Source organism: Grampus griseus (genome assembly GCF_964374135.1).
Source record: "Grampus griseus genome assembly, chromosome: 5".
In the NCBI taxonomy this organism is placed as follows: Eukaryota; Metazoa; Chordata; class Mammalia; order Artiodactyla; family Delphinidae; genus Grampus; species Grampus griseus.
In genome coordinates, this window is record NC_138998.1 from 28,316,132 (window position 1) to 28,342,211 (window position 26,080).

General features: G+C 41.7%; 1 protein-coding gene across 3 annotated transcripts; it reads right to left on the bottom strand.

The window, feature by feature from the left end:
• Positions 1-481: 481 nt before the first annotated feature.
• FAIM (Fas apoptotic inhibitory molecule) lies at positions 482-17,994 on the bottom strand. Of its 3 annotated transcripts, none has more exons than XM_082654852.1 (5): positions 17,766-17,994; positions 11,676-11,796; positions 11,159-11,387; positions 4,259-4,308; positions 482-895 (listed from the first exon to the last, which is right to left on the bottom strand). In XM_082654852.1, exons 1-5 carry the CDS (start codon positions 17,804-17,806, stop codon positions 746-748), a joined length of 591 nt encoding a protein of 196 aa, XP_082510978.1. In that variant the 5' UTR covers positions 17,807-17,994; the 3' UTR covers positions 482-745. The 3 variants fall into 3 exon arrangements, with proteins under 3 accessions (XP_082510978.1, XP_082510979.1, XP_082510980.1); XM_082654853.1 differs by lacking the exon at positions 17,766-17,994 and adding an exon at positions 17,390-17,494 and having other exon boundaries at positions 11,676-11,808; XM_082654854.1 differs by lacking the exon at positions 17,766-17,994 and adding an exon at positions 17,225-17,288 and having other exon boundaries at positions 11,676-11,808.
• Between the last annotated feature and the right edge of the window lie 8,086 nt (positions 17,995-26,080).

A 26,080-nucleotide genomic window follows, 5' to 3' on the forward strand; every position in this document is an offset into this window, starting at 1 on the left:
AATCTGGACCACTTCCCGTACTGAGGCGGCATCTCTGTGAATCTGCCTGGGTGGGTCTGCTTCAGTCACAAAGCGCTAACACTGGTGCTAGCTACCTCCACACAGGTGTGCAACTCTGACTTTCTAAACACTGCTTGACAATGCAACTGATGCTATCTGGTGTAAAGAAGTTTGCTTCTTCCTTTTTTTTTTTGTCCTGATCATGCTGATTAAACAATTGGATTTTCAGAAAACTTTTTTTTTTCAGAAGCCTATTTTTAATTAAATTCTTACGTGACACTCTTTGACATCTCAACATTGTTTCCAGATAGAAAATGTTTCTCATTTCAGTTAAACTAATAATATCATTGTATACCAATTGCTTTAAACTAGACAATCTATCTGCACAGGTTAAAAATATACAAAGACATCCATTTTAAGAAACACAAATCAAGCAGCACCAATTTTATTTTATAGCATTTATTATAGTAAAAGTTGCTCTTGTAAAACACTAGTGATTTTTGGTCCATATCTTATTTTCCATTTGATGTTAAAACATTTTACATTATTTACAAAATAAATTGCAATATTTATGATACATAATTTTTTTTCCTGACCTTTGGAACATTATTACAGTTTCAAGTAACTAAAAAATAAAAACATGGCGACTAGATGTACTGAAAAGTATATACTGAACATATTTAATCACCACAGTAATTTAAAAGTCCTGATCTTTACTTCTTGATTAAAATTCATTAACATGAAGTCATTCAGGAATCTCTGGGATTTCTCTATTATCCACAATGAGAGTATGAATAATCCCTTCTTTCCGCTTCCCACTACTGACAGCCTTTATGTAACAGTCATGGTTCCCAATACTGAAGTGAGTTTCAGTTCCGTCATCTACAAACTCACCCTGGGCAAACAAAAGAAGGAGGAATTAGTGTTCCAGAAACATTTGTCTTTGTCTAGAGCATTAACATCACCCAAAAAGGGAGGTATAATGAAGTACATATTAGTTCAATGTTAAACTTGGCAAGATTAAAGTTAGAAGCTTGTATTTAGATGCTGTTACGTCTCTGTTATGAAGGTTTCTTATTTGTACCCCCTACAATCTTTAAGAATCTTAAGTTTCAGAGAAAAAAAAAAAAGTGTACCTAATGGCTATGTGTCTATAACATACACTATGTAGACAATGTAGACCATTTTCAAAAGTAAAAATAATAAACCTGATAGCAAACATTTATTAGTGATTTATTCTATACAAAGAATGGTTTACATGCATTATTTTATTGCATCTTCACAATAACCTGATTGGAGTACGATTACTATCCACATTTGATATGTGAGGAAACTGAGGCACAGAGTAGTTAAATTACTTGCTGAAGGCCCCAGTCAGTAAGGGATGGAGTGTTCTTAACCACTCTGAACATCTGATTCCCCAGTGTATAAGGTGGCTTACAATAAATACATTAAAAATAACATAAAACCAAACACTACTGAGTCTAGACTTGCTCTGTCCAGTACAGTAGCCACTGGCCACATGTGGCAACTGAGCATGTAATGAGGTGGGTCTAAAATGAGATACTATGTTAAGGGTAAAATATACACTGGATTTGGAAGACTTAGTATGAAACAAAGAATGTAAAATGACTCAGTAGAAACTTTTTATATTTATTACATGTTAAATGATAATATTTTTGATATACTGATTTAAATCAAATTTTTATTAAGATGAACTTCACTGTAAAACTTCTGAAATCTGGCTACTAGAAAAGTTATATATGAAGCTCATATCTGTGGCTCATATTTCTATTGAACAGCACTGATCTAGAGTAAAAAGATAGGGGCCAAGTGGTACAGAGAAGGAATGAAGAACAGGAGGCTTAGAGGATAAAAGTGGATTATGCAAGCAAGCACCATCAGACTCACAACTTGGCTATGAGCTTCCTGGCAGCCAAAGCAGACAGAGCAAGGCCCCGTAGCTAACATTATCTAACCAAAGAAAGCACAGGAGGCATCAGAGAGGGAAGCTTTTTCTTAGCTCTGGGAAGAATCTGGCCAACACGGAGGTGTACTGACCACAAGGACTGGGGGTGCTGGCCCTGGAGTCTAGTGTGTTCTTTTTACCCCTTTTCACATTGAGCTTTGAAAAAATCCCTCAGGTCATACTTCTGTAAAAATCAATTTAGAGGGCAGAGGAAGGGTTGAGTAATACAACCCTTGTCAGTAGCTTCTTGGTAATTTGACAGATACATGGTCTTGGTCACGGTGCTTTGAGATGAAAAGGAAATGGAGAAAATAAGCCGTAACTCACAGGCAGCAAGAGCAGGTGTGCATAGTGCTGGGGAAGACTGCCCGGCAAACTAGGTCGTAGTTACAATGAGGAGGCAACTGGGTGAGACAGAGCTATTGTCCAAACACTTGTGGTTTCTTGTCAATTACTGAGGAACAAAGACATTGTGGATGGACATTATTTTCAACTCCCTACTTATTTACAACCACATTCTTAAATCTCTCTTTACATTTGCACTGGAGAATTCCTGGAGGGTGGAAGGAATGTGATCCCAAACTGCAGACTCCATCTAGGGAATTCCAGGGTAGGAAAGGGAGAATAGGAAGGACTAGTAGATGTGGCATCGGGCACACAGTAGGCATGGAAACTTAAGCTGGTCCAAAAGGAGACATAAAATACTGAAGAGCTCTCCAAGCCTCTCTGCATAAAAGTCTCGATGGGTAGGTTTAACCCAGAGGGTGGATCAAACTCTGGAGGATCAATTTTGAGTGAGCCCTGGTTACATTTCCCTTCAAGAATTAAAACTAGGATTAATAAAGAGAAAAGCATTAATCTTTGTAACCTTTGATTTCTGGCTTGGGCACTTCCTTAGAAGCAGATTGGCTATAAAACCCAGCTAGTCTGCTGAATACATTCATCCCAGACCTTCCCTCCAAGCACATCTCCTCACCTTCCCAGACCTACAATAGAGAAGGGAGATAACAGCAGCAACCACAACTTGCAACTAGCTAAACTGTGCCGGGGAAGAGATCTTCTCACGATCTCTAGCCCTGGTGTTCACGTCTGAAGCCATGAAAGGGGACACCAGGGCTGGTATACCACCTGCTTGCCAGCTGACCCCAGAACACATGGGAATTTCCACCCAAAGATTTCAGCTCCTGCTTCCACACTCCCAGCTGTCCAGGACCGCCTCCCCTGCTTCACTTCCTCCCCTGCTGTACATACCATTACTTCCTTCCCACTTGAGATGCACTCCTATATTCATCCCACCACAGCCCTAACAGTGCAAGCAGCAAAAGCCCAACACACTGGGGTTTGGATGGGGATTTCATTGTGCTTGGCTTCAATGGGTGGGGTAGCCTCTTAGCACTGCTACTCTACAAATTTCACTTGTCTTCTGGGGTTCGTGACAGTGCCCTTTCCTACCTGCCTTTGTGTCACCTGACATTGTGTGCATCATTTCTTTTTCACAATCTTTGCTTTTAGAAAAGTACTATCTGCTTTTTGAGTGTATGGTGTAAAGCCTTCCTATTCAGAGTGTGATCTGTGGACCAGCAGCTCTGGCAACACCTGAGGACATGTTAGAATATGCACTTTAACAAGATCCCAACTGATTCTATGCATGCAAGTTTGAGAAGCAGTGGTATAAAGCACCTCTTTAACCTGGATAAACACAGGAGGACTCAACCTTTGGGGAGGACTTCTTTTTCTTTCTTTTTTTTTTTTTTACAAACCCTTGTGTCGAGGACTGACTTTCAATAAGTTTGCAGCAAGGGAGCTGCTCTGCTAGGTACGAAACCCAGACCCAAAAGGAGATCGTCTACGAATGGTTTAGCACCAGGGTCCTCATGAAACGGGCGTGATGGGCGAGGGGGCGGCCACCTTTCTAGCCGCGCGCCCGTGTCCCAGGACGAAGGATTCTCCGCACCGGACCCCAGTCCCGACGTGCAGCAGGTTACGCTGTGCTGCACCGCGCCGGGGAGGATTTTGTAAATGTGGGAACTCTTTTCAGGGTAGAGGCTGGTCCAGGAGAGGAAAGGTAGAGTATGAGCTTGGTGCCACACATAAGTTGTTACCAAACTCTCACTGCCCCAGGCACTGCCCAGGAAAGTTCTTCAGATTTTGGAGTCAGTATTACTTCATCTCTTTTTTGTTTTTAACCAAGAGGACCTTCATTACTTATAAAATCTCCAGTTAGGAAACACAGCAACATTTCAATGGTCACTCACGCACATGGTGAGGGTAATCAAAAGGTCAACTTACTGCTGTCTCCATTTTTTTACCATTGCACCATACATCCATAGTGTCTTTTTCTGTAAAAGTAACAGATGAAAAAAAAATTATAATCTGTGATTTAAAGTTAACACTTCATTATTTTAAGAAGAGTCTGTTACACTGGATTTTGAAAACTCCATTAATTCCATTCATGGCTTTGAAATTCTTCCAAATTTGAAGAAACTGTGTTTATCTTTTGTTCGCAGACGAAATAAAAATGAAAGCAATCTTCTAAGAAAAAATCATGATCCCAATACAAATTAATGAAGACTTGTTAAAGAAAATCTTTAAAGGAGGATGCAGACAAATGAATGCGAAGAGGGACCTTTCCACACAGAATGTCTTTTTTTTCATATCATCTGAAATGTTTTAATAAAATTTTAAGGTCTCGTTGTGAATCAAAGAAGCGTTTACACACTCCCAGGATTACAATGTGTTTCCATTTAGGATACCAATATATTTTAGCAAATTAAAGAGTGTTTTTGGCCTTTTAAAAACATACGTACTTTAAGTAATGCAATATTTGACCTTATCCCTTTTTTATTTTTTGGATTATAGCAAGTATTGCTTTTCTTTTTTTTATTGGAGTATAGTTGATTTACAATGTTGTGTTAGTTTCAGGTGTACAGCACAGTGATTCATTTACACACACACACACACACACACACACACTTTTTCAGATTCTTTTCCCTTATAGGTTATTACAGAATATCGAGTAGAGTTCCCTGTGCTATACAGTAGGACCTTGTCATTTATCTATTTCATATATAGTAGTGTGTATTTGCTAATCCCAGACTCCTAATTTATCCCTCCTAGAATGTCCTCTAACATCAGTGACTAGATGATTCCTCCTGCCTCTCACTAACCCGACTGGATGATGGCACAAAGAGACCGCCAGAAAAGGCTACCCTGCTGTTCATACAGGATAGATAGCAATTTAGCCTTAAATTTCATACTGGATAGCACAGTAATCTCTATTCATTTTGTTATGGTTTCACTTTGAGGAAAATTACTGGATCATAAGAAAAAAATATAGGCATAGTACTTGACAGACTGTTCAGATGACAGTGCTGACATGATAGAGCAAAATGCTGCCACGATACACTCGGGCATTAGCTAAGCGGCCGCAGCTCACTCCAGGGGGGTGTGTACATGTGTGCGCATGTCACAAACGCATATGCATTTTGGGGAAGGATCCCTAGAGCCACTTGTGAATGTCAATGTCCCAGGGAGTGGCAGGTGGGAGGACTGCACTCATTAAGCAGCCAGAAGACGAGCTTTGGGTGTTATAACGAAGACTAGAGAGAAGCGGGACCTGTGTGTGCATACTGAGCCCAGGGGTCAAAACCTGCCTGGGCCCCAATGTTCACTGCAGCACTATTTACAATTGCCAGGTCATGGAAGCAACCTAAATGCCCATCAACAGATGAATGGATAAAGAAGATGTGGTGCATATATACAATGGAATATTACTCAGCCATAAAAAGGAACGAAATTGGGTCATTTGAAGAGACGTGGATGAACCTAGAGACTGTCATACAGAATGAAGTAAGTCAGAAAGAGAAAAACAAGTATCGTATTTTAACGCATATATGTGGAATCTAGAAAAATGGTACAGATGAACTGGTTTGCAAGGCAGAAATAGAGACACAGATGTAGAGAACAAACTTATGGCCACCAAGGGGAGAAAGGAGGGGTGGTGGTGGAATGAATTGGGAGATTGGGATTGACACATATACACTAATATGTATAAAATAGATAACTAATAAGAACATGCTGTATAAAAAATAAATTTAAAAATTCAATTCAAAAAAAAATTACATGCTTTCTTCTGGTAATTGTTTGCATTTAAATTTCAAATCATTAAAAAGTACTATTCACGGGCTTCCCTGGTGGCGCAGTGGTTGAGAATCTGACTCCTAATGCAGGGGACATGGGTTCGAGCCCTGGTCTGGGAGGATCCCACATGCTGCAGAGCAACTAGGCCCGTGAGCCACAACTACTGAGCCTGCGCGTCTGGAGCCTGTGCTCTGCAACAAGAGAGGCCGCGATAGTGAGAGGCCCGTACACCGCCATGAAGAGTGGCCCCCGCTTGCCACAACTAGAGAACGCTCTCGCACAGAAACGAAGACCCAACACAGCAAAAACATTAAATTAATAAACTCCTACCCCCAACATCTTCTTAAAAAGAAAAAAAAAAAGTACTATTCATATTAAAAAAAAAAAAAAAAACAAACCTGCCTGGGTGTCAAGGCTGGATGCCTTGACACTGACAAGCCGTCTACTCCAGGAACACGGTCTCTTCTCCCTGCACCTCGAGATGTGAGCCTCACTTAGAGAGTGGAGAAAGGACTTTGAACTGGGCTAGAGGGAAAGAGAAGAGCAGAGGGGCCCAGGAGGTATGGGAGGGGAAGCCCAATGGCAGCCTGAGTGGGGAGCATCTACGGCCACAGTTGTGGGGAAACCCAGCTCAGCCACCTGGATCAGAGCACAGGGTGCTCAAATAAACCATGACGGTGGTGACAATCGGAATTTTATTTAGTGGGCCAACTGAATGTGTACATGTACTCAGATTTTCTATAATAGCTGTTATTAACATGCCTCTGAAGAACATTGCTAATCCAGAAGCCATAAAAGAAAAGGGGTGAGTAAATCTGACTACATGAAAGTAAAAAAGATTTCTGCATGATTAAAAAAACACATGCATACGTATAAGCAAAGTCATATAATAAATGACAGACTGGGAAAAATACTTGAAGCTCACAATACAAAGAGCTAATTTTAGTAACAGAAGGACTCCTAGCAATCAAGGAGAAAAAGACCAACAACCCAAGAGAAAACAGGTCAAAGGACACGTACAGGCATTATCAGAAAAGAAACACAAAAGGACCGTAAACACATGAAAAGAGGCTCAACCTCACCCAATTCTGAAAGAGGCAAATAAAAAACATGCTGAAATACCATTTTTCACCTAAAAGTAAAGTAGCTGGTGAGCCACTACATTTCTAAACACAACACTGTAAAATTCTGGAACATAAAGATGAGCCCCCAAAAGCTTCCAGAAAGAAACAACTAATGAGATTCAGACTGCATAGAACTTCTCATTCAAAACAAGGGAGAATAGAAGACAATGGAACAAGGCTTTCAAAATTTCTCAGAGGAAAAAAACTCCACATTTTAAAGCTAGAACTCTATACTCCACAAAAGTATCAACTTCATATAAGGTTCATATAATATTTAGCTCCTAGACACCCTTTATTAGGAAATCACTTAAGGATATTTTCCAGTAAACAAAGGTAAAACTGGCAGCTGTGGCATTCAATAACTGATGGAACTAAAGCCAGGGTTCCATGAAAGCAAGCCCAGGACAGCCACTGGGCAGCAGGCCTGGGAAGCAACTATCTAGTTTTGAACAGGAAGTCAACAGACGCCCAAGAATACTGTCATTAAGAATGAGAAGTTTTCAAAGCAATAGATAATACGAGTAAAAAATGCAAACAGACATTAGGAACATGAGCGAAGAAGATATATTTCCATTTCCAACAAGAAAAGAGAAAAGCCACCAGAAGAGCCCAGAAAAACAAATGACTAAAAAAAAAAAAAAAAAAAAAAAATCAAGGTCCAATTGTGAAGTAAACAAAAAATGAGGTATAATTTTGAGAAACTAGTAGATTATAGAACAGAAAACTCACTTGACCTTGACACTAAAAACAACTTCCTTTGAGTGGCACAGGGGGTGTGACAATAATACAGAGAAAGAATGTAACCGTGGCCCACTCCAAAAATATTTACAAAATCACAATAATATAAATGTTATTTATTGGTTTTTAATTTTAGAATCAACCTATAGAAAAAACACAGGAGAACACAGTTATGGCTACAGAACAGAATACAAATATTAACTACTCTGATGATGTCAAAGAAAAGGTAGAGAAGACAGAAGTTGAAGGTGGTAAAGGTGGGAGAGGAGCGGCGGGGGAACTGTATGTTCACAGCCTCATCTTACTCAACAGGGGATGAAGTAAATTTGAAAGCTGATGATGAAGATGGTGGTAGGGGTAGCAGAGGCATGAATTTTTTACTGTCTCCAAATTTCCCCTGCTAAAACAGACAGGGCAACAGAACAGAACCAAAGACCCGATAGACAGTATCTACACCACAAACTCTACAGTACCAATAGGTGGGGGAACCACGGGCAACTCCAAGACCGTAGCTGTAGTATCGGCAACCATGCAGAAGGAAGCAGAGGGAAGCAGCAGAGCCTCTGGTGGACCTAAGAATCCCCAGACAGCAGTCCCAGTTCTAACTGGAGTGTTCGGAGTGGGGATGTGTGAAGAGCAGCTGAACTATAAGGGGTTTTACATCTGACAGTGGATGGGGTATGGGAGCAGCTGGAGGGGTCTGAAAAGGCTACAGCAGTCTGGGCCCCAGGAACCCTCAAACCAACCCGCCGAAGCTCCCTTCCAGTACAAACCCCACACTGAGAAGATGGGAAGACAATCCAAACTGAGCCCCCAGGGAAACGAGAGTAAAAGAGAAAATCTAGAAAAAACGGGGTAAGCAAACAGCAGCCATCTCAGAAAGTGTGCCCCAATGATTTTTAACGTCATCCAAAAACGACAGAAAAGGGAACTCAAGAACCTGAAGTTTAAAAAGTTACACAAAACCACACTCCCTTCTATAAATTCAGAAAAACTAAGATCATATAAGAATTATCAAAGAGAGGTACTGAGCTCTAGATCCACACAAAATTGTAAGAAAGAAGAACAGACTACCATCATTATAGATAATAGAAGTATCAGAAAGACATGCTTACATGAAAGGTAAAGCTGTGAAATACTACTTCAAAACGAGCTGAAAGAAATTAAGAAAATCATACAAGATATGAAAGAATGACTAAACAATGATTAGAGAAACTCTGAGAAATGAAGTATAGAACTCAGTAAAAATTAGAAATAAAAATAATTTCATAAATGAGGACTCAACTAAAAGGAACACAAAACAAACACAATAAATAATTTCTTAATAGAAACAGAAAATGAAGAGGAGGAAAATTTTTTAAATCAAAAAGAAATAAAGATGAAAGTACAAGTCACAGGCTGGAAGAAAATAACTGCGAAACATATCCGATAAAGAATGTGTATCTAATATCTTTGTTACATTTTTAGAATTATTGACTGACAGGAAGTATTTAAATGGCAACCTAGACATCATCTTTTAAATATAACTGAAGCCAAAATGGTTGAAAAAATTAATCTGCTTTTTTCTCATGATAAGTAAATCTCATAATGCACTAAAGATTATGGTTCCAATTTTTTTAACTCGTTATCTAAAATATACTAAGAACTCTTAAAACTCAACAGTAGGAAAACAAACCACCCAACTGAAAAATGGGCAAAAGCTCTATAGAAACAGCTCCCCAAAGAAGATACACAGATGGCAAATAAGCATATGAAAAGATGCTCAACACCACATATTATTAGGGACTTGCAAATTAAAAGTGAGATATCATTACACACTTACTAGAATGACCAAAATCCAAAACACTGGCAACACTGCTGGCAAAGATGTGTAGTAACAGGAACTCTCACTCATTGCTGGGAGGAACACAAAATGGTACAGCCATTTTGGAAGACAATTTGGTGGTTTCCTATCCTCTTCAAGAAAAATGGACCCAATTTCTTTAATAAATAAACCATACAGGAGTTTTTTGGTTTCCTTTTTTTTTCCCAACTATGTGCATTTATTACCTGATAAACATTTTTCATTCTTAAAAAAAAATTTTAAGGTATTTTCTAGCATTCAACTAGACTATATACTATGTTTTTTAATAAATTTATTTATTTTTGGCCGTGTTGGGTCTTCGTTGCTGCATGCAGGCTTTCTCTAGCTGCGGCGAGCAGGGGCTACTCTTTGTTGCGGTGTGTGGGCTTCTCATTGCGGTGGCTTCTCTTGTTGAGGAGCATGGGCTCTAAGTGCAAGGGCTTCAGTAGTTGTGGCACGTGGGCTCAGTAGTTGTGGTTCGCGGGCTCTAGAGCACAGGCTCAGTAGTTGTGGCGCACGGGCTTAGTTGCTCCGTGGCATGTGGGATCTTCCCAGACCAGGGCTCAAACCCGTGTCCCCTGCCTTGGCAGGCGGACTCTTAACCACTGCGCCACCAGGGAAGCCCTAGACTATATACTCTTAAAAGACACAGACAAAGTCTCTTCATTTATGGATCCTCAAGGCCTGGTACACAAACTGCCCTTTAAGAGGTTCTCAATATTACCTAATAAATGAATCAATGAATTAATGAGATGATCTACATAGTCTTAACTTAGTGATATGAGAAGCAGGAAATACTAAGAGTAACCAGAAGAGTGAAAAGGTAGTAAATATTTGTCTTGCAAGTTTTGTAGGCCCAATAGAAACTGAGAACACAGATGGCAATCTATAATAGCAGAACTTAGCTCAAAGAGCAATGGCTTACTTTTTATTTTTTAATCTACTTTATCTGGACTGATGATTTTGATCTGCTGCAGTCCTAAACCTATTGCTATCTAGAGAAAAATTCCCTTTTTACTGATGAATCTTTAATTTCCAACTGCCTTTAGACATGGTTTTAAAGAGAAATATCAAATAATAACAAATGTCTACATCAATATTTCTTTCTTTAAACCCAAGTTTATAATCCTCGAATCCATCACTATAAAATCTGGCTCTCATATTTTCCATATAAATCAGTCGATTCAATGAATACTTCATTTCCACAGGACACGTGAGAAATATAACTGCACTTAACATTCTCTCCTATTCAAAGCTCCCATAAAAGGTCTGGACAGTTAGAGGAACTAATTAAATGGCCACCATAAAAAGCCAACAAATTCTGCAGAAACGGCTCTCACTTACCCAGCACAACTCTAAAGTCCTCACCATCCAAATGTAATACCCAAGTATTGGTGGTTTTTGATCTGTTCTCCATATACTTCTTGAGACTTTTCCCATTAATTTCCAGAGTATATTCATAAGCAAACCCACTGACAGCATCTATATTTATGCTTGCTTTCATCTTTGAAGCTCCAACACAGAAGGTTTCTTTGCCCACTAATTTGAACATCCATTCTTTTCTTATCTCTTCCTAAGTAATAAAATATAAAAGTTGAAAACACATAAATGGAAGAAAATTTAATATTTTCACGATACAAAGGTTTTAGAAAATAAAGTCATTTTAAGTTTAAATATTAGATGTTATAGTCTATGAATTGCACAACTATTATTAGTTTACTTTGTATGGCAAAATGATACAGGCCAATATATAAAGATAACCACTGTAAGAGAAAAGCCTTGCATTCACATATGAAGAATCTACATTAGCAAAATCAAGCTTCCCTGTACACCATATTTACAAAGTAACAGTTTTTCCTACCTTCCCATCTACATATACCACTCGTTTGCCTGATGTGGTCCCATGTTCGAATTCAATCTTATGGACTCCATCACTTAAAGCAACATCCCAAACAGCTACGAGATCTGTCATTTTTTCCAGGCTGTAAGGAGGGCTAAGGGAATAAAATTAAGCAATTATAATAGGCCAAAACAGTAATAGAATAACCAATTAATCCTTCCAAGGTGAAAATATCAGATTTCAAAAAGCCCTGAAATTATAAAATATTAAAGTGATATTAGCTAAGAAAGCCTACTTACAGTACATGTAACTATCTTCTCCCTCTTATGCATTCTTCTTTTAAGATGAAATTACTATATATGGGTATATAGTCAGATAATTCCAAAGTCACCTTAATATAATAGGATTAAGAATCAGTCAGTTTATCCACGAAAGTATTCTAAGCTAGGCCACAGAATAATGCTTGGAAAGGTCAGTAAAAAGTTTCTACTTCTCCCTCCCGTCACTTAAAAAGCACAGTATTTAATTTTGATTTTACTTTTTCAGATCCAATCACTCTAAAGCAAGAATTCTCAAAACATTTTATACTTAAACCAATAACTAGGGATTAATTTTAACAAAAAAGGTTCTAATTTATAATACTAAGACTGAGGAAAAAAGAAGTCATGGAAGAAATGTTCTATAATAGATATAAAAATGTTATGGAAGATAGTAATCTTGTCATTATTATAGGAAATCTTATTAAAAATATAAAGGATTCTGTTTTGTCAAGTTTCTGGCACAATTTAATATAAAATATATATTATATGTGTGTCCTATGTGAATAACCTGTTATGTATAATGAATATGTAACATGTAAGTACTATTTTGATACTGATATAGATCTTTAGCTTTGAGAGAAGTAACATTTATTACAGCAATAATGATCATAGCTAACAGTTATTTAGTACTTACTGTGTGTCAATCACTGTGCTAAGAGCTTTATATATATTAACTCAAAGAATCCTCACCATGAGGTGGGTACTATCATTATCTCTATTTATAGATGAGGAAACTGAGGCTCAGAGAGGCCAAGGGCTTGTTTAAGGTCACAATGACAGTAAGTGGCAGATGGGACGTAAACTTAGGACTCTGGCTCCAGAGTCTGTCTCTTGACTACATCCTACTCTTCATTCACTCTAATCTCCTCTGTAGGGTCTAAATCAAAGACAGTAAATGGATTTTATATCATTTTGAAGTGACTGCCAAGAATTTTGTGCTGAGATGGATTTGGAGACCTTACCTCCAGGTCCTATGGGAAAGGATGCCACATTAGTGCTGGCTACCTCCATGCCAGGTGTTTACCACCCTTGCTCGAAATCACAGAAAAGCAAAACTATGTGTTCTGCAATATTACAAAATGTGTCCTTTAAAAAGTAGCCTGGATAAATACCTCTCCTGAATGATTAAAACTTTCTTGAAATTTTCATAGCTAGTTTTATTGCAATGCAAGACATTTACCTTTCGTCATCTTCAAAGATAGGACTGTCATCTCCAGATGCCATGGTTGGCAAAACAGTCTTTAATCCAATTAGCAGCCAGGAAAGAGAAAAGGAGAATTGCAGCAAAGAAAGACTGAGAGCAACAAAGATGACATCTGCAAAGAGTTTTTCTAACCCTGCAATCCATTTCTTAAATTGCACGCAGTTTCTGATGAAATAGCGTTTACATACAATAGAATTGCAATATCTAATTTTCAGGGAAAGAAGTTAAATCACGCAAATTAGCCAATCATATTTTTACCTGTTATGGATTTATAATTTCCTAAAACCAGAGAATAAACTCTAGTTTATGCCACTGAACTAGGGAAGCCAGGGAAGCCCCCTGAACTGTATATTTTAAAATGGCAAATTTTATGTCATATATATTTTATCACAACTTAAAAAATTAATACTGTAATATATAAAAAGCCCATTGAATTATACCCTTTAAATGGGTGAAATGAATGGTATATGTGTTAAGCTTGCAAGAAGCATCCAGGGATATGCCAGTTTGCTTTCTAAGAGCAAATGTAATTTGCCCACTTACTCAAGCCCACTTAATTTACTAGTGCCAATAATGAATCCATAAAAGTTACGTAGTTTGCTCAGGTCACTAGAAGAGCCCAAGCCAAAACTGAAGTCCAGAACTCCTGTGTAATTAACTAAACAGTATCTGGGCTGTAATGCTAAAATCAGAAGCACACATAATACTCACACACATAGGAAACCCCCCACATTTGAATATTTGGGATTAACAGTTGTACCCCTGCCAAACCTACTGAAAAATAATTTCAACTATTTTTTGCTCCTAAGATCTACTCCAGTCTAGCCTTTTCTGTATAGATGTCCAAGGGTGCTCACTCCTTGTAAAAAACGGGAGATTGACAATCGTTTTGGTCTGGAAACAACCAGAAGCCACAAATTGTTTTTTAAAAGATATTAAGGGCTTCCCTAGTGGCGCAGTGGTTAAGAATCCGCCTGCCAATGCAGGGGACACGGGTTCGAGCCCTGGTCCGGGAAGATCCCACATGCCGCGGAGCAACTAAGCCCGTATGCCACAACTACTGAGCCTGCGCTCTAGAGCCCGTGAGCCACAACTACTGAGCCCAAGTGCTGCAACTACTGAAGCCCGTGCGCCTAGAGCCCGTGCTCCGCAACAAGAGAAACCACCGCAATGAGAAGCCTGCGCACCGCAACGAAGAGTAGCCCCCGCTCCCCGCAACTAGAGAAAGCCCGCGCGCAGCAACGAAGACCCAACGTAGCCATAAATTAATTAATTAATTAAAAAAATTTAAAGATATTAAAGACCTTAGCATCCATAAAAGCGATCCAGCAGGCAAAGAAAAGCTAAGCATTTTGGAATGAAAGCTAAAGATTCAAAACACACTGTACCCAAAATAAATCCCTCGTTTTTTCAGCACCTTATATATTTGTGGATTTTTCTAGTCTTAAAAATATTTCTTAGGGGAACTTCCCTGGTTGTCCAGTGGTTAAGGCTTTGCCTTCCAATGCAGGGGGTGCGGGATCCATCCTTGATCGGGGAGCTAAGATCCCGCATGCCTCATGGCCAAAAAACCAAAACATGAAACAGAAGCAATACTGTAACAAATTCAGTAAAGACTTCAAAAATGGTCCACATCAAAAAAAATCTTTAAAAAAAATTCTTAGGATATCTCCTGTGAAAGCGGAGGGTATCCTGCAACTATCAAAGCAAAGAGAATACATAGCAATAGAGTAAGCCAACAGCATAATATAAACTTAAATAAGCATCCTTTGTAAATCAGAGTAGATTTTGGGATATCATTCAAAATTTGCTCTACAACTTTTAGAGACTCTAGAAAGTTCAGTAATTCAGCAAACTTGAAAGAACTGCCCAATTTTCCATTATAAGGAACTTCAAATATTATCACACTAACATAAGGCATCGTACCATATTAATTATAATTATATTTCATATAAAGTATAAAAGACAACACAGCAAATTAGAAAGGTTAGAAATCAAGATCACAGAAAAAAACTTTTTCCCTCAACTATCAACATTCACTTATACATTCAACATTTATTTATAGAGTATCAGTTTAAGGTGTTGAAGAAGTTTTGGAAATAGTGGTGACGGTTGCACAACATCATGGATGTACTTTATGCCACTGAACTGTACATTTTAAAATGGCAAATTTTATGTCATATATATTTTACCACAACTTAAAAAATTAATACTGTAATACACAAAAAACCCGTTGAATGATACCCTTTAAATGGGGGAATTGTATGCTATATTAATTATATCTCAACAAAACTGTTTTAAAAAAAAACACCCAGGGCTTCCCAGGTGGTGCAGTGGTTGAGAATCTGACTGCTAATGCAGGGGACAGGGGTTCGAGCCCTGGTCTGGGAAGATCCCACATGCCGTGGAGCAACTAGGCCCGTGAGCCACAACTACTGAGCCTGCGCGTCTGGAGCCTGTGCTTCGCAACAAGAGAGGCCGCAATAGTGAAGAGGCCCGCGCACCGCGATGAAGAGTGGCCCCCGCTTGCCGCAACTAGAGAAAGCCCTCGCACAGAAATGAAGGCCCAACACAGCCAAAAATAAATATAAAAATAAATAAATAAATAAAAGATTACTATATAAAAAAAAAAAACCCCAGGTGCCCTGCCAGTAGTGTTTCTTGGAATATGATTACACCTATAACCAAGAGATGATCACAGCTGTCCATGTATCTGTCTCACACAGATCTCTAAGCTACAAATTGGACTTAATAAACACATGTCATATTCTAAATTTATCCACCATACATACATTTAATTATCACGACCATGTGACCAAACTGGAAAATGATTATTACAAAGAAAAATCCCCTGTGTTTCAACACAAAGTTTTAAGGATGTAAATAAAAAGGATGGAGAAACAAATTCCATTTATTTTCACTGATAAGGACAATGTCACTCACTCACTTGAAACTTTACATGTCTTCAAAGGAAGCTTTCTGAGTATCTGGTGACATACCCATCAGCATAATCCTTTAAAATCCCTCCCCTAGCAACCCAGCATCCATGTATCAGAAAGTATGACAAATATAAACAGTTTCCACTGTTCATCTAACTAACCCCAGCTTGAATTTTGCTTTAACTTAGGTTTAGTCGTATTGGAGACTGTAATGGTTTATCCAAGCTAAACCTAAGTCAGTTTTAAAAATTACTAAGGTACTCACAGTTCCTTTTCAGCAAAGCTCTAGGTAAGGCCAGCTACAAGGCAGGTCAAACTTAAAGAGGTGTTGACACCGTCCGGCGGGTCCCTTGTGAAGCACTGGGATCTCCAGCAAAGTCTGTCAGAAAGCTCCCTAAGCCAGGTGTTCCCAAATGCGAGGCACAAAAACGGAAATAACTTTTCCGAGGTGCATTTTTGCAACGTATACCACAAGCCTTACGAGGGATTCTCTCTACACAAATAATCGTGCTCAAAAAACCAGACGGAACAGTGCTCAACAAATTGCTTTTTGTAATAGCTAAGAACTGAAAACCACCTGTATGCTCACCATCAGAGAGATAATCCATTATGTAAATCACAGTCCTGTCACTCAGCGAGCGTCAAGCCCCGGCCAGGCGCGGTCAACCTGGCCCCAACACAGACTAGCGCGGCCAATGAAAAGGATGGAGAAAAACATCGAAAGCCGCGCGCAGACGCGTGGGATGTATTAGTAAGACACAGAAGCCCAGCTGCGGCACTTTACGATCCATGTTCAGCGAAACTGCAGCTCGCTCATGCTTGCAGGGAAGAGGGGACTGGAAGGAAATACACCTTAATGTTAACCCGAGTGTCTCCCGGGAGAGGGGGATCGGCTCCTGCGCTTCCTTGCTTGTGCTTTTCTGCTCCACTTTTCCGACGGCGACAAGTATGAATTTATACTCGGGGAGAGGCCGGAGCCGCGGGTCGCGGGGTCTGGCCGGGTAGGGGGGCCCCGCCGCCCACCCCGGTCCCTGCCCCGCCCGCGGCCCGGCCGCCGGGAGACACCAGGAGCCCCCTCCCCGCCCCCCGTGCGGGCCCGGGCCTCACCGCAGGGTCGCCAGGCCACGGAGACACCGCCCACCGCTCGGCGCGCCCGCCGCCACCGCCGCCGCCCGGAGATGGCGGCCGCCAGCGCCGCGGCGGGGTCGCCTGGGGCTGCGGGCAGGGGCTTCCGGGGCGGCCGGGCCTCCCCACCTGAAGTGTGGGGCTCACCTGAGCGCTGTGGGCCGCGGCGGGGCTCTGGGCCCAGAGACCGGTGGGTTCCGCCGACTCGGCCACTTAGGCAGCGTGGCCTCGTCCGGTCGCCGAGAACCAGACGCAGCCTCCGCGGAAGCGAGAGCTCGGCAGGCGCAAGTCCCGAGCGCGCCGACTCTCTGTCGCGCTTCAGGTCCCCAGGGGTGCCCCGCGCAGGCCGCCTTCCTCCTCCCCGCGCGGCGACCCAACCCCGCCCGCGGCGACCCAACCCCGCCCGCTTCTCCCGCCGCCGGCTTTGCGTTCTCACCCCCTCCCTAGGCTCCTCGGTAAGAAACAGCGGATAGCCGGCGTTGGTCGGACGCCGGGGAAAACCAGGTGGGCCAAACCCCCCTACCTGCTCTGTAGCCGCGGGGCAGGTAAATCCGATCGTGGCATTCGCTCCTTGAAACCCTGTAAGGCTGCTGGCTATTTCTTTAAACATCAAAACTCCTTAGGGTTGGCGCAAGGCCCTGTGTTTGATGTTGCCCCTGCCTCCTCTGGCTTCATTTAGATCCTCAAATGTTGCAAAGTCCTTCTCACCCAGGGCCTCTGCACGTGCTCTTCCCTCTGCCTGGACGCTCCTCCCTGCCTCTTCCCTTAGTTAACCTCCATTTTGCTGTTGAGATTGTTCTTCAAATATCATTTCTTAAGGAAAACTACGCTGGCCCCTAAGGCTTGCAACACCTGAAATTCTCCTTCTCAGCTCCATTCAGGGTGTGCAAGTATTCTTTGTAATCTTTGCTGAATGTGCAGTGTAATTGTACACCGAGGTCCGAGAAGGCGGGACGGTGGCTGATGGGTCCTCACTCTAGCATCTCCCACGTCTGCACAGTGCAGGCTTGTATTAGGCTCTGATAAATATTTGTTAAATGAATGAATGAAGAGCAGGCCTGAGTAATGTTTTAGGTGGCCTCGATTTTTTTCACATTAAGGAAGAGACAGCATCACTGCAGGGAGGGAGGACCGTGGGTGAGTGGGCCATCTGAGAAGAGCAGTGAGTGGTCCCTGTGGAGCGTGGGCCCCAGCAACAAAATAGAGACATGTGAAGGGATTCTCCGGGGGTCCTGGGGCTCTGAAGATTTGGAGGAACAGGGACATCTAGGCCCCATTGTGTAATTTCTTCCTGCAGCTTGATGTTAACGTTAAAAAGGATTGTTTCACCTCTGGGATTGGTAGTGAGGGTGCTGAGCAAGTATGTGAGAGAAGGGGAGTTGGGAAACAATAAAGAACAATCTATTGATTAGGTCAACCTGTCTGCAGAGTAGTAGACTGGATCTCAGAGAGCACTGATTTCTTGTTTGCAACCCTGTATTGAAAGCTCCCTGAAGACAAAGACTTTTCATATTTGTGTTTTTTTCTGCACTAGTGTCCTGAAAAGAGAGTTTTCAATAAATTATTGTTAAAAGAATAAATTAGGGGGCAAAGGTAAAAGGCCTCAGAGTGGTGATTTCCAGAGATGAGACAAGGCTAGCTGAAGATACCTCCCTAATTCCTTTCTCCCAATCCTTAGTTCTTCTGAGAAACAGCTGTGAGTTGTTGGGCTAGGACCAGGAAACCCTGGTTGGGCAGCAGCTCAAAAGTATTGTTTAATGAAGAATCATATTTTCTTGTAAAACTTTGGGAATCAGAATATCTTTTACAAGACCAATGATGTGTAATTTATCGAATGCTTGCTTTGTGCCTTGTGTATCATTGCCTGTCGTTCTCACAACAGTCCAGTGATTATACTTACACCCATTTTGCAGAGAGACCCAAAGCCCTTCAGAAGTTGTGGAGCCAGGCCTGTGGGATTTGAAAAGTTCATATTAACAAGGCCTGTTATTAGAAAAGTATTAATTGTGCATGAACAGAAATATAGGTCCTGTCTTAGAGGCCTGGGGAGCCCCTCTTCCCAGGGGCCCCAGAATGTCGTGGGGGTCAGCCCACTCGTGAAGTGTACCCAAGTCTGTCCCCAGAATAGGCGAGGCAGTCAGATTTCTCCACTGGCTTCTTCTGTGCCACTGTTTCTTCCTTGGGTATAGGTTCTGGGATACCTGGAATTAAGGAACACACCAGTTTGGGCTGCATTTTCTACCTACTCATTCCCTGGGTCCAGGACACTGGAGATAGGAATAGTCGCTTGTTATCAAACAGGATTGTCATGGAAAGAAATAAAGTCTGAACAAAATACTGTGAAAGGTATTGAACTGAGTGTGAAACGTACTCATCTGGCTGATCCTGCTTTTGACTTTATTTCCACTCTCAGAGTGTCTTCTTGTTACCCAAGAAGTACCTAAATGTTGCTCTAACCTCTTAAGCTGCCTCTCACCAACCTGCCCATGGACGTCAGTGATTTATGTTAAGACAGCAGCTAAAAGTGCTTTCATTCACAATAGTCCATGTTTTCGTCGGGCCTCCATTGGAAAAGGAAATTGTTAATGGATTGACTGATTTTCTGAACTTACTACTTAAACAGCATGAATGGACATCAAAATAAAAGGGAAAGGGCTTCCCTGGTGGCGCAGTGGTTAAGAGTCCGCCTGCCAATGCAGGGGACACGGGTTTGGGACACGGGTTCGTGCCCCGGTCCGGGAAGATCCCACATGCCACGGAGCAGCTGGGCCCGTGAGCCATGGCCGCTGAGCCTGCGCCTCCGGAGCCTGTGCTCCGCAACAGGAGAGGCCACAGCAGTGAGAGGCCCGTGTACCACAAAAAAACAAAAACAAAAAAAGGGAAAAGTTGCATAATCTGATACCTACAGGTTTAAAACTTTCCATGCACCCTTCCAGTGTTGGTCCAGCGTGACTGTTGTCTGTGTGTAAAAGGAAGAGGCACCAGTGCTTTTCAAACGGGCCCGGGGTCCAGGACTCTGGCCTCAGAGGATTGTATGTCAGCACCAGTGCCAGGAACCACAGCCTCCTGTTGCCAGCCAGGCTGCTGCTGCTGCTTGGGTCTCTCTCCTTCAGCCCATGGAGGCTCTGGCTCTATCTACACAAAACACAGAAAGTGGAGAAGCAGCGAACCAAGGTGATTTTGTAGAACTTCAAACCAGAAAAGTTTGACAATTTCAGGAGGAAATAGGTTTTGGTCTGAGTCATCTGGAGAGCGGGGTTTGTAGATACACCCTTAATTAGAGCAAAGAGCCAAAGGAAGGCACTTTTTAAGTGCCTAAGGATCATTCCAAGGCACATGTTCCAATTGCTTAAGACTAGAAATCTATATCTAGTTTATTTTGAGAAATTTTAAAAATATGGAAAAGTACAGAGAAAAATACCCATATTCCCACCACCCAGAATTGACCATCGTTAAATATTGGCTCAATAAAAAAAATCCCAGTAGAAGATAAAGCCCTACCTGACTTTCACCCACAGCACCATTACTTTCTTCTCCTCCCCAAAGGCCAACGTTCTCATGGATTTGGTGTGTTTGCTTCCAAGTCCACCTTCTATAGTTATATAGAAATTATATACATGAGTACATGTTTTAGGGCATGATATAGTTCTGCCTTAAAAAAGTATTTACATGGTACCATGCATGGCAACTGGGAATTTGTGTGAGAGCGGGACGGGATTATAGGAAGCCACCCTTTGGAATTCCTGTTGTTGCCAGAGCTGATCCTGGTCTCTGCTCACAACCCTTCAACCCCCCACCTTTAGCACGAGTTTACCTAAATCTTTAAGTTAAAGGGTCCAGAGATAAGAAAGGAATCTATAAACAAAAAAAACAGAGGGAACCAGCTGGGACCAAGATGGTGATGAATCTGACCTACAACAGACCCTGAGTCTCATTATATGTTGATTTAACTACCTTAGCATATTAAATGATACACCCTACCAGCCACCAGGGCTGGACTTTATAGAACAAAAAGGATCAAAACGGGTGGTATGCCACTCCTTTGGAAAAAGCCCTGCCCCTTCCCTGGTAGACTTACGCATATGCCCCCCTATCATTAGCCTCACTCCTCCTCCCTTTGTCTTTACAGTACTTTTTTTTTTTTTTTGGCCTCTCCTGTTGCGGAGCACCGGACCTGCAGGCTCAGCGGCCACCACGGCTCACGGGCCCAGCCGCTCCGCGGCATGTGGGATCTTCCCGGACCGGGGCACGAACCCGTGTCCCCTGCATTGGCAGGCGGACTCCCAACCACTGTGCCACCAGGGAAGCCCTACAGTACTCTTTAACATTAAAGCCCTCTTGCCAGGTGGGTGAGAAGATGATCTGTGAACTTAGTTCCCCGCTTCTCTATTCTTTGGGCACTGAATAAAGCCTGTGCTGTGTTCATCTCAGCTTCTGTTTCATTATTCACTCGAACCCAAATGGAAAAAGAACCCTCCCCTGACAAGGCAGAGAGCCTTGGCCGGGCTATGGCCTGAGTAGGGTCCATACAACTTAATTCAGTAACAGTATCACCATCATCACATTTATTCACTATTCATTGACAATCTCTTATATGGCAGGCAGCGTGTGAGGGGATATGACAACGAGAATCACTGATGGCTTTTCCCCACCCGTGAAGTTTACATTCTAGTGGAGAAGACAGTCACAAAAATTAGCAAACGGATGCAACGAGGTAGGTTGCCTCCACGATGGCTCCCAGAGCTCCCTACTTCCTAGTATCCACATCCTTGTATAGCCCTTGTCCAAGTGTTAGCAAGGTTGGTTTGTGCAATCAGTAGCATACAGCAGAAGTGATGCTATATCACACCCAAGATCAGGTTATAAAAAATACTTCAGCTTCCGTCTTAGGTGCTCACACATTCTCTTCATCACTTCCTCTGTGGGAAGCTGCTATGTATGTGGACACTCGGGCAGCCTGTGGAGAGGTCCACTTGACAAGGAATGAACTAAGGCCAGCCAGCAACCACGTGAGTGAGCTTGGAAATGGATCCTTCAGTCCGCTTGAACCTTGAGATGACTCTAGCCCCGGGCCAACCCGTTGAGTGCACCATCACGAAAGAGTCTGTCCAGACCATGCAGTTAGCCTACTCCTGTATTCCTGACCCACAGAAACTTCCAGGTAATAAATGTTTGGCTTAAGCTGCTATGAGTAGGGGTAATTTGTTATGCATCAATAGATAACTAATACAGAGACAGGTGAAATAATTGCAAGTTGGAATAAGTGCCTACACCAATCTTACAGTAGAGCAGATGCCCATTGGTTCATGGAGCCTGAATGCTGGTTTCAGATCCTGGATCCTGGCTCAGCCACATACTAGCAGTGTGACCTTAGCAAGTCATTTCTCTAAACTTCTATTTTCTAATTTGATCATTTGTAAAACAAAGATAATAACGGTACTTACATTAAAGTTGTGAAGCGTCAACAAGTTAGAAAATGAAAGTGCTTAGCCCAGAGCCTGACACATTGTAAGGGCTCAATTCATTTAACTGTTGTTATGCTGTATGGATTCTTAAGCATTTGTTATTAATATATTTACCTGAGCTGTTTGCTTATTGTCTTTCATACTGGAAAATGGCTACTGAAGGTGAATGCTGCTGTATAAATCTGACTCAGATTTAACAATATAGTTCAACACTGTATTGAGCACCTACTATGTGCCAGGGACTAAGCTAGGTACTGGAAAAAGATTAGTGAGGTATGATCCATGTCCCCATAGATCATACCTCCCCAGGGGAGGCAGAGCAAATGTATTAGTGTAATAAAGGATTCTAAGTCTAAAAGACTTGTGAGTCGAAGAATCTGCAAGAATTCTTCACCAAATGCCATTCATATTTGCTATACTTCTTATTGTGGGGAGGCACCTGATAGTTCTATACTCAGGAGAAAATTTGAGAATCAGTTTAGAAATTTAGAAATAGATCTATTTTAATTGCTAATGTAGGCTATAAATTACACTGCGGGGGACTTCCCTGATGGTCCAGTGGCTAAGACTCTGCGCTCCCAATCAAGGAGCCCGGGTTTGATCCCTGGTCAGGGAACTAGATCCCACATGCCGCAACTAAGAGTTCACAAGCCGCAACTAAAATATCCCTCATGCTGCAACAAAGATCATGCACACGGCAACAAAGATCCCACGTGTTGCAACTAAGACCCGATGCAGCCATATTAAATACATACATACATAAAACCTTAAAAAAATTATACTGGGAAGTCAAAACACAGAGGAAAGCAGTACGACGAAATGAAGATAGGCTTTGGATCTCAGCTTAAATGTCACCTCCTCAGGGAGGTCTCCTGTATGTAACCCTATTCTCTTCCTTCATAACAATTATTATAATTATATGCTTATTTGTATTCCATATTTCTCTTGCCAACTATACTGTAAGCTCCATGAGGGTGGGTTTACTCACCACCGTAGAACGTATCTAGTTCAATCCGTGGTACGTAACAGGTGCTTAATAAGTTTTTGTAAATGAACGAATGTTAAATGAGTGTTAGAACCATTAGAATCCTGGTGGGTAGATGAGGTCCACAGAAGACTCTTGAGACCAGTGCAGCAGGATGCTGACCTAAAGGCTGAACTTGTGTGCAGGGCCCTTTCCTTTTCTGGCAGAGAGATGCTAGAAAAGCCTTAGGGGTTCAGAAGAAGGGATTCCTTTGGAGGACAGTGCTCTAGAGCTTCCTCCCCTCCCCTTGCTACATACAAAATCCAGGAGTGATGGGAGAGAGGTTCTATTGTTAGGAATTAGAGAATAAACAGCCTTTTTTGCTTTGAAGATTGTGAAGGATACTGGTGATCATCCGTCTAGCGTCCATTTTCCTCTTGATCCTTACAGAACTCCAATTTTACCCAAGTAGCCATGTTTCCTTCTTGTAATCCATGTGACTCAAGGAGCACCCACCCCAGAGGGTAAACTTTTCCTTGGTAACTTGGTAAACTTGATATCCTGTACTTTCCAATAACTTGTCTTGGTAACTTGTTGAACCACTGCATCAAACAAGTCCAAAGTCTATCTTGCCCCTGGACTTCCTGTTATGTGAGATAATCAATTTCCTTATTGCTTAAGAAGACAGTTTGAATCAGATTTTTTTTTAAAATCAGATTTTGTATTCTATTTGCAGGCAAATAATCCTAATTGACCAATGATGTTTGGCCTCCTAGCTATAATTAGGGCAGCTACACTCAGAAAAGTGGGTAAGTCACCATATTACCCTGGAAAAGTCAAGCAGTGAGACTGTTTGTGTTCCAAGTGTTAAAAATGAAAATCTGCCAACCAGGCTAGTGTGAATAGCTAAGTATGGAAAGGGCAGGGGGTGGCGGTGGGGTGAGGACATGTTTGCATGGGGCAGACAGACACAGAGATCAAACTCATAGTGGCTCCAGCTGCCTGGAAGAAGGCTGAGTATGGGCCTGAAAGTTGAACCCTAAAAGCTGTGACCCTGAGACCTCCTTGTGAGAGACACCATGCCCTCCGTGGGAGATCCCTGTTGGCCTTTGTGGGACCTGCTGTGCTACAGACTTGCATCATTTGACCAATTGGAAAGTACAGGTTGCGAACAGTGACATCGTGTGGCTATCAGATGCAATGACAAAGGCCACCAGGCCTTCCCTTCAGGTGTGTCACAGCTGGATTTTCCTTTGGGAATTTTTGGATCGCTTAACCTGCTATAAGTTTTTGAAAAAGGTGGGAAGGGGCCCTATTTGTAGATTCTGAATTTATTAAGGTGATACAGAGAGGATTGAGATGATTTCCTTTTGTGGAGAGAAAGAACACTGATCATATTTGTACACTGTGGAGCCCTCCCCCCGCCTTTTTTTTGGTTTTTTTTTTTACAGTTTTTACTTATATATCAGGATGCAAGAAAGTTAGGCTTGAAAAGACCCAAACAAAAGCCTTTTCATTTTATACTCCTTTTGAAAACTCATCTATGGTTCCCCATCGCCTCCAGTACAAAGTCCCAGCTCCTTAGCACACCTGCTAAAGGCCTTCCTTCTCTGATTCTCCAATGATTCAACATGCTCCTCAGCTTCCTCAGGAAGCCCATTATATTGGCCAATGCTTTGGGAGTTAGGTTTTTGGGGAGGGCAGATATGAGCTGTACCAAAGAAGTCTAGGTTTAATTACAGAAAGATAAAAAAAAAAGTAAGGTTTACTGAGAACTTGTGAACTAGGCATTATAATAACGTGCTTTGGAGTTATTATCTTAATTTGCACATGAAGTTTTCTCTAAATACTGATAGGGACAGAGTAAACGGCCAAAGTAGGTGATTAAATAGTTAACTCCACTAGGGAATTGTAAGGAAAAAGTATGGGAGACCCCTGTAAGTTAATGATCACTCAAGAAAGCAGGCTTGCTTAGCAACAAAACCATGCATGCAACAGAAGCATGACTTGCCCCAAAACAAAACAGTGGTGGCATGAGACACACATCCTGCCCAGTGAGGTCAGTAAATTAATGATTCCTAGGACATGCTTCTCTGTGCACACTAAAAACAAAAATATAAGGAAAAGGTGACATTATACTGAAACCCGAGATGATTTATCATATTTTAGTATATGTTACTGCCTTTTTGCTCATTTCCATTGCACCATGACAGTCCCAGTTCAACCATGTGGGGACAAGAAAACTCCTCCACCTGATGTGGAGGTGGAACTGATGATGGAAGCTTGATATCTACTCAAGAATGAGGAAGAAGGTGGTCTTCTTTTTCTTTGATTATAAAACTGTAGCCCACTAAGTTCTCGGAGCGGCATTCCCTTGCCCACCAGCTTGTAAGCCTCGCAAGCGTCCTA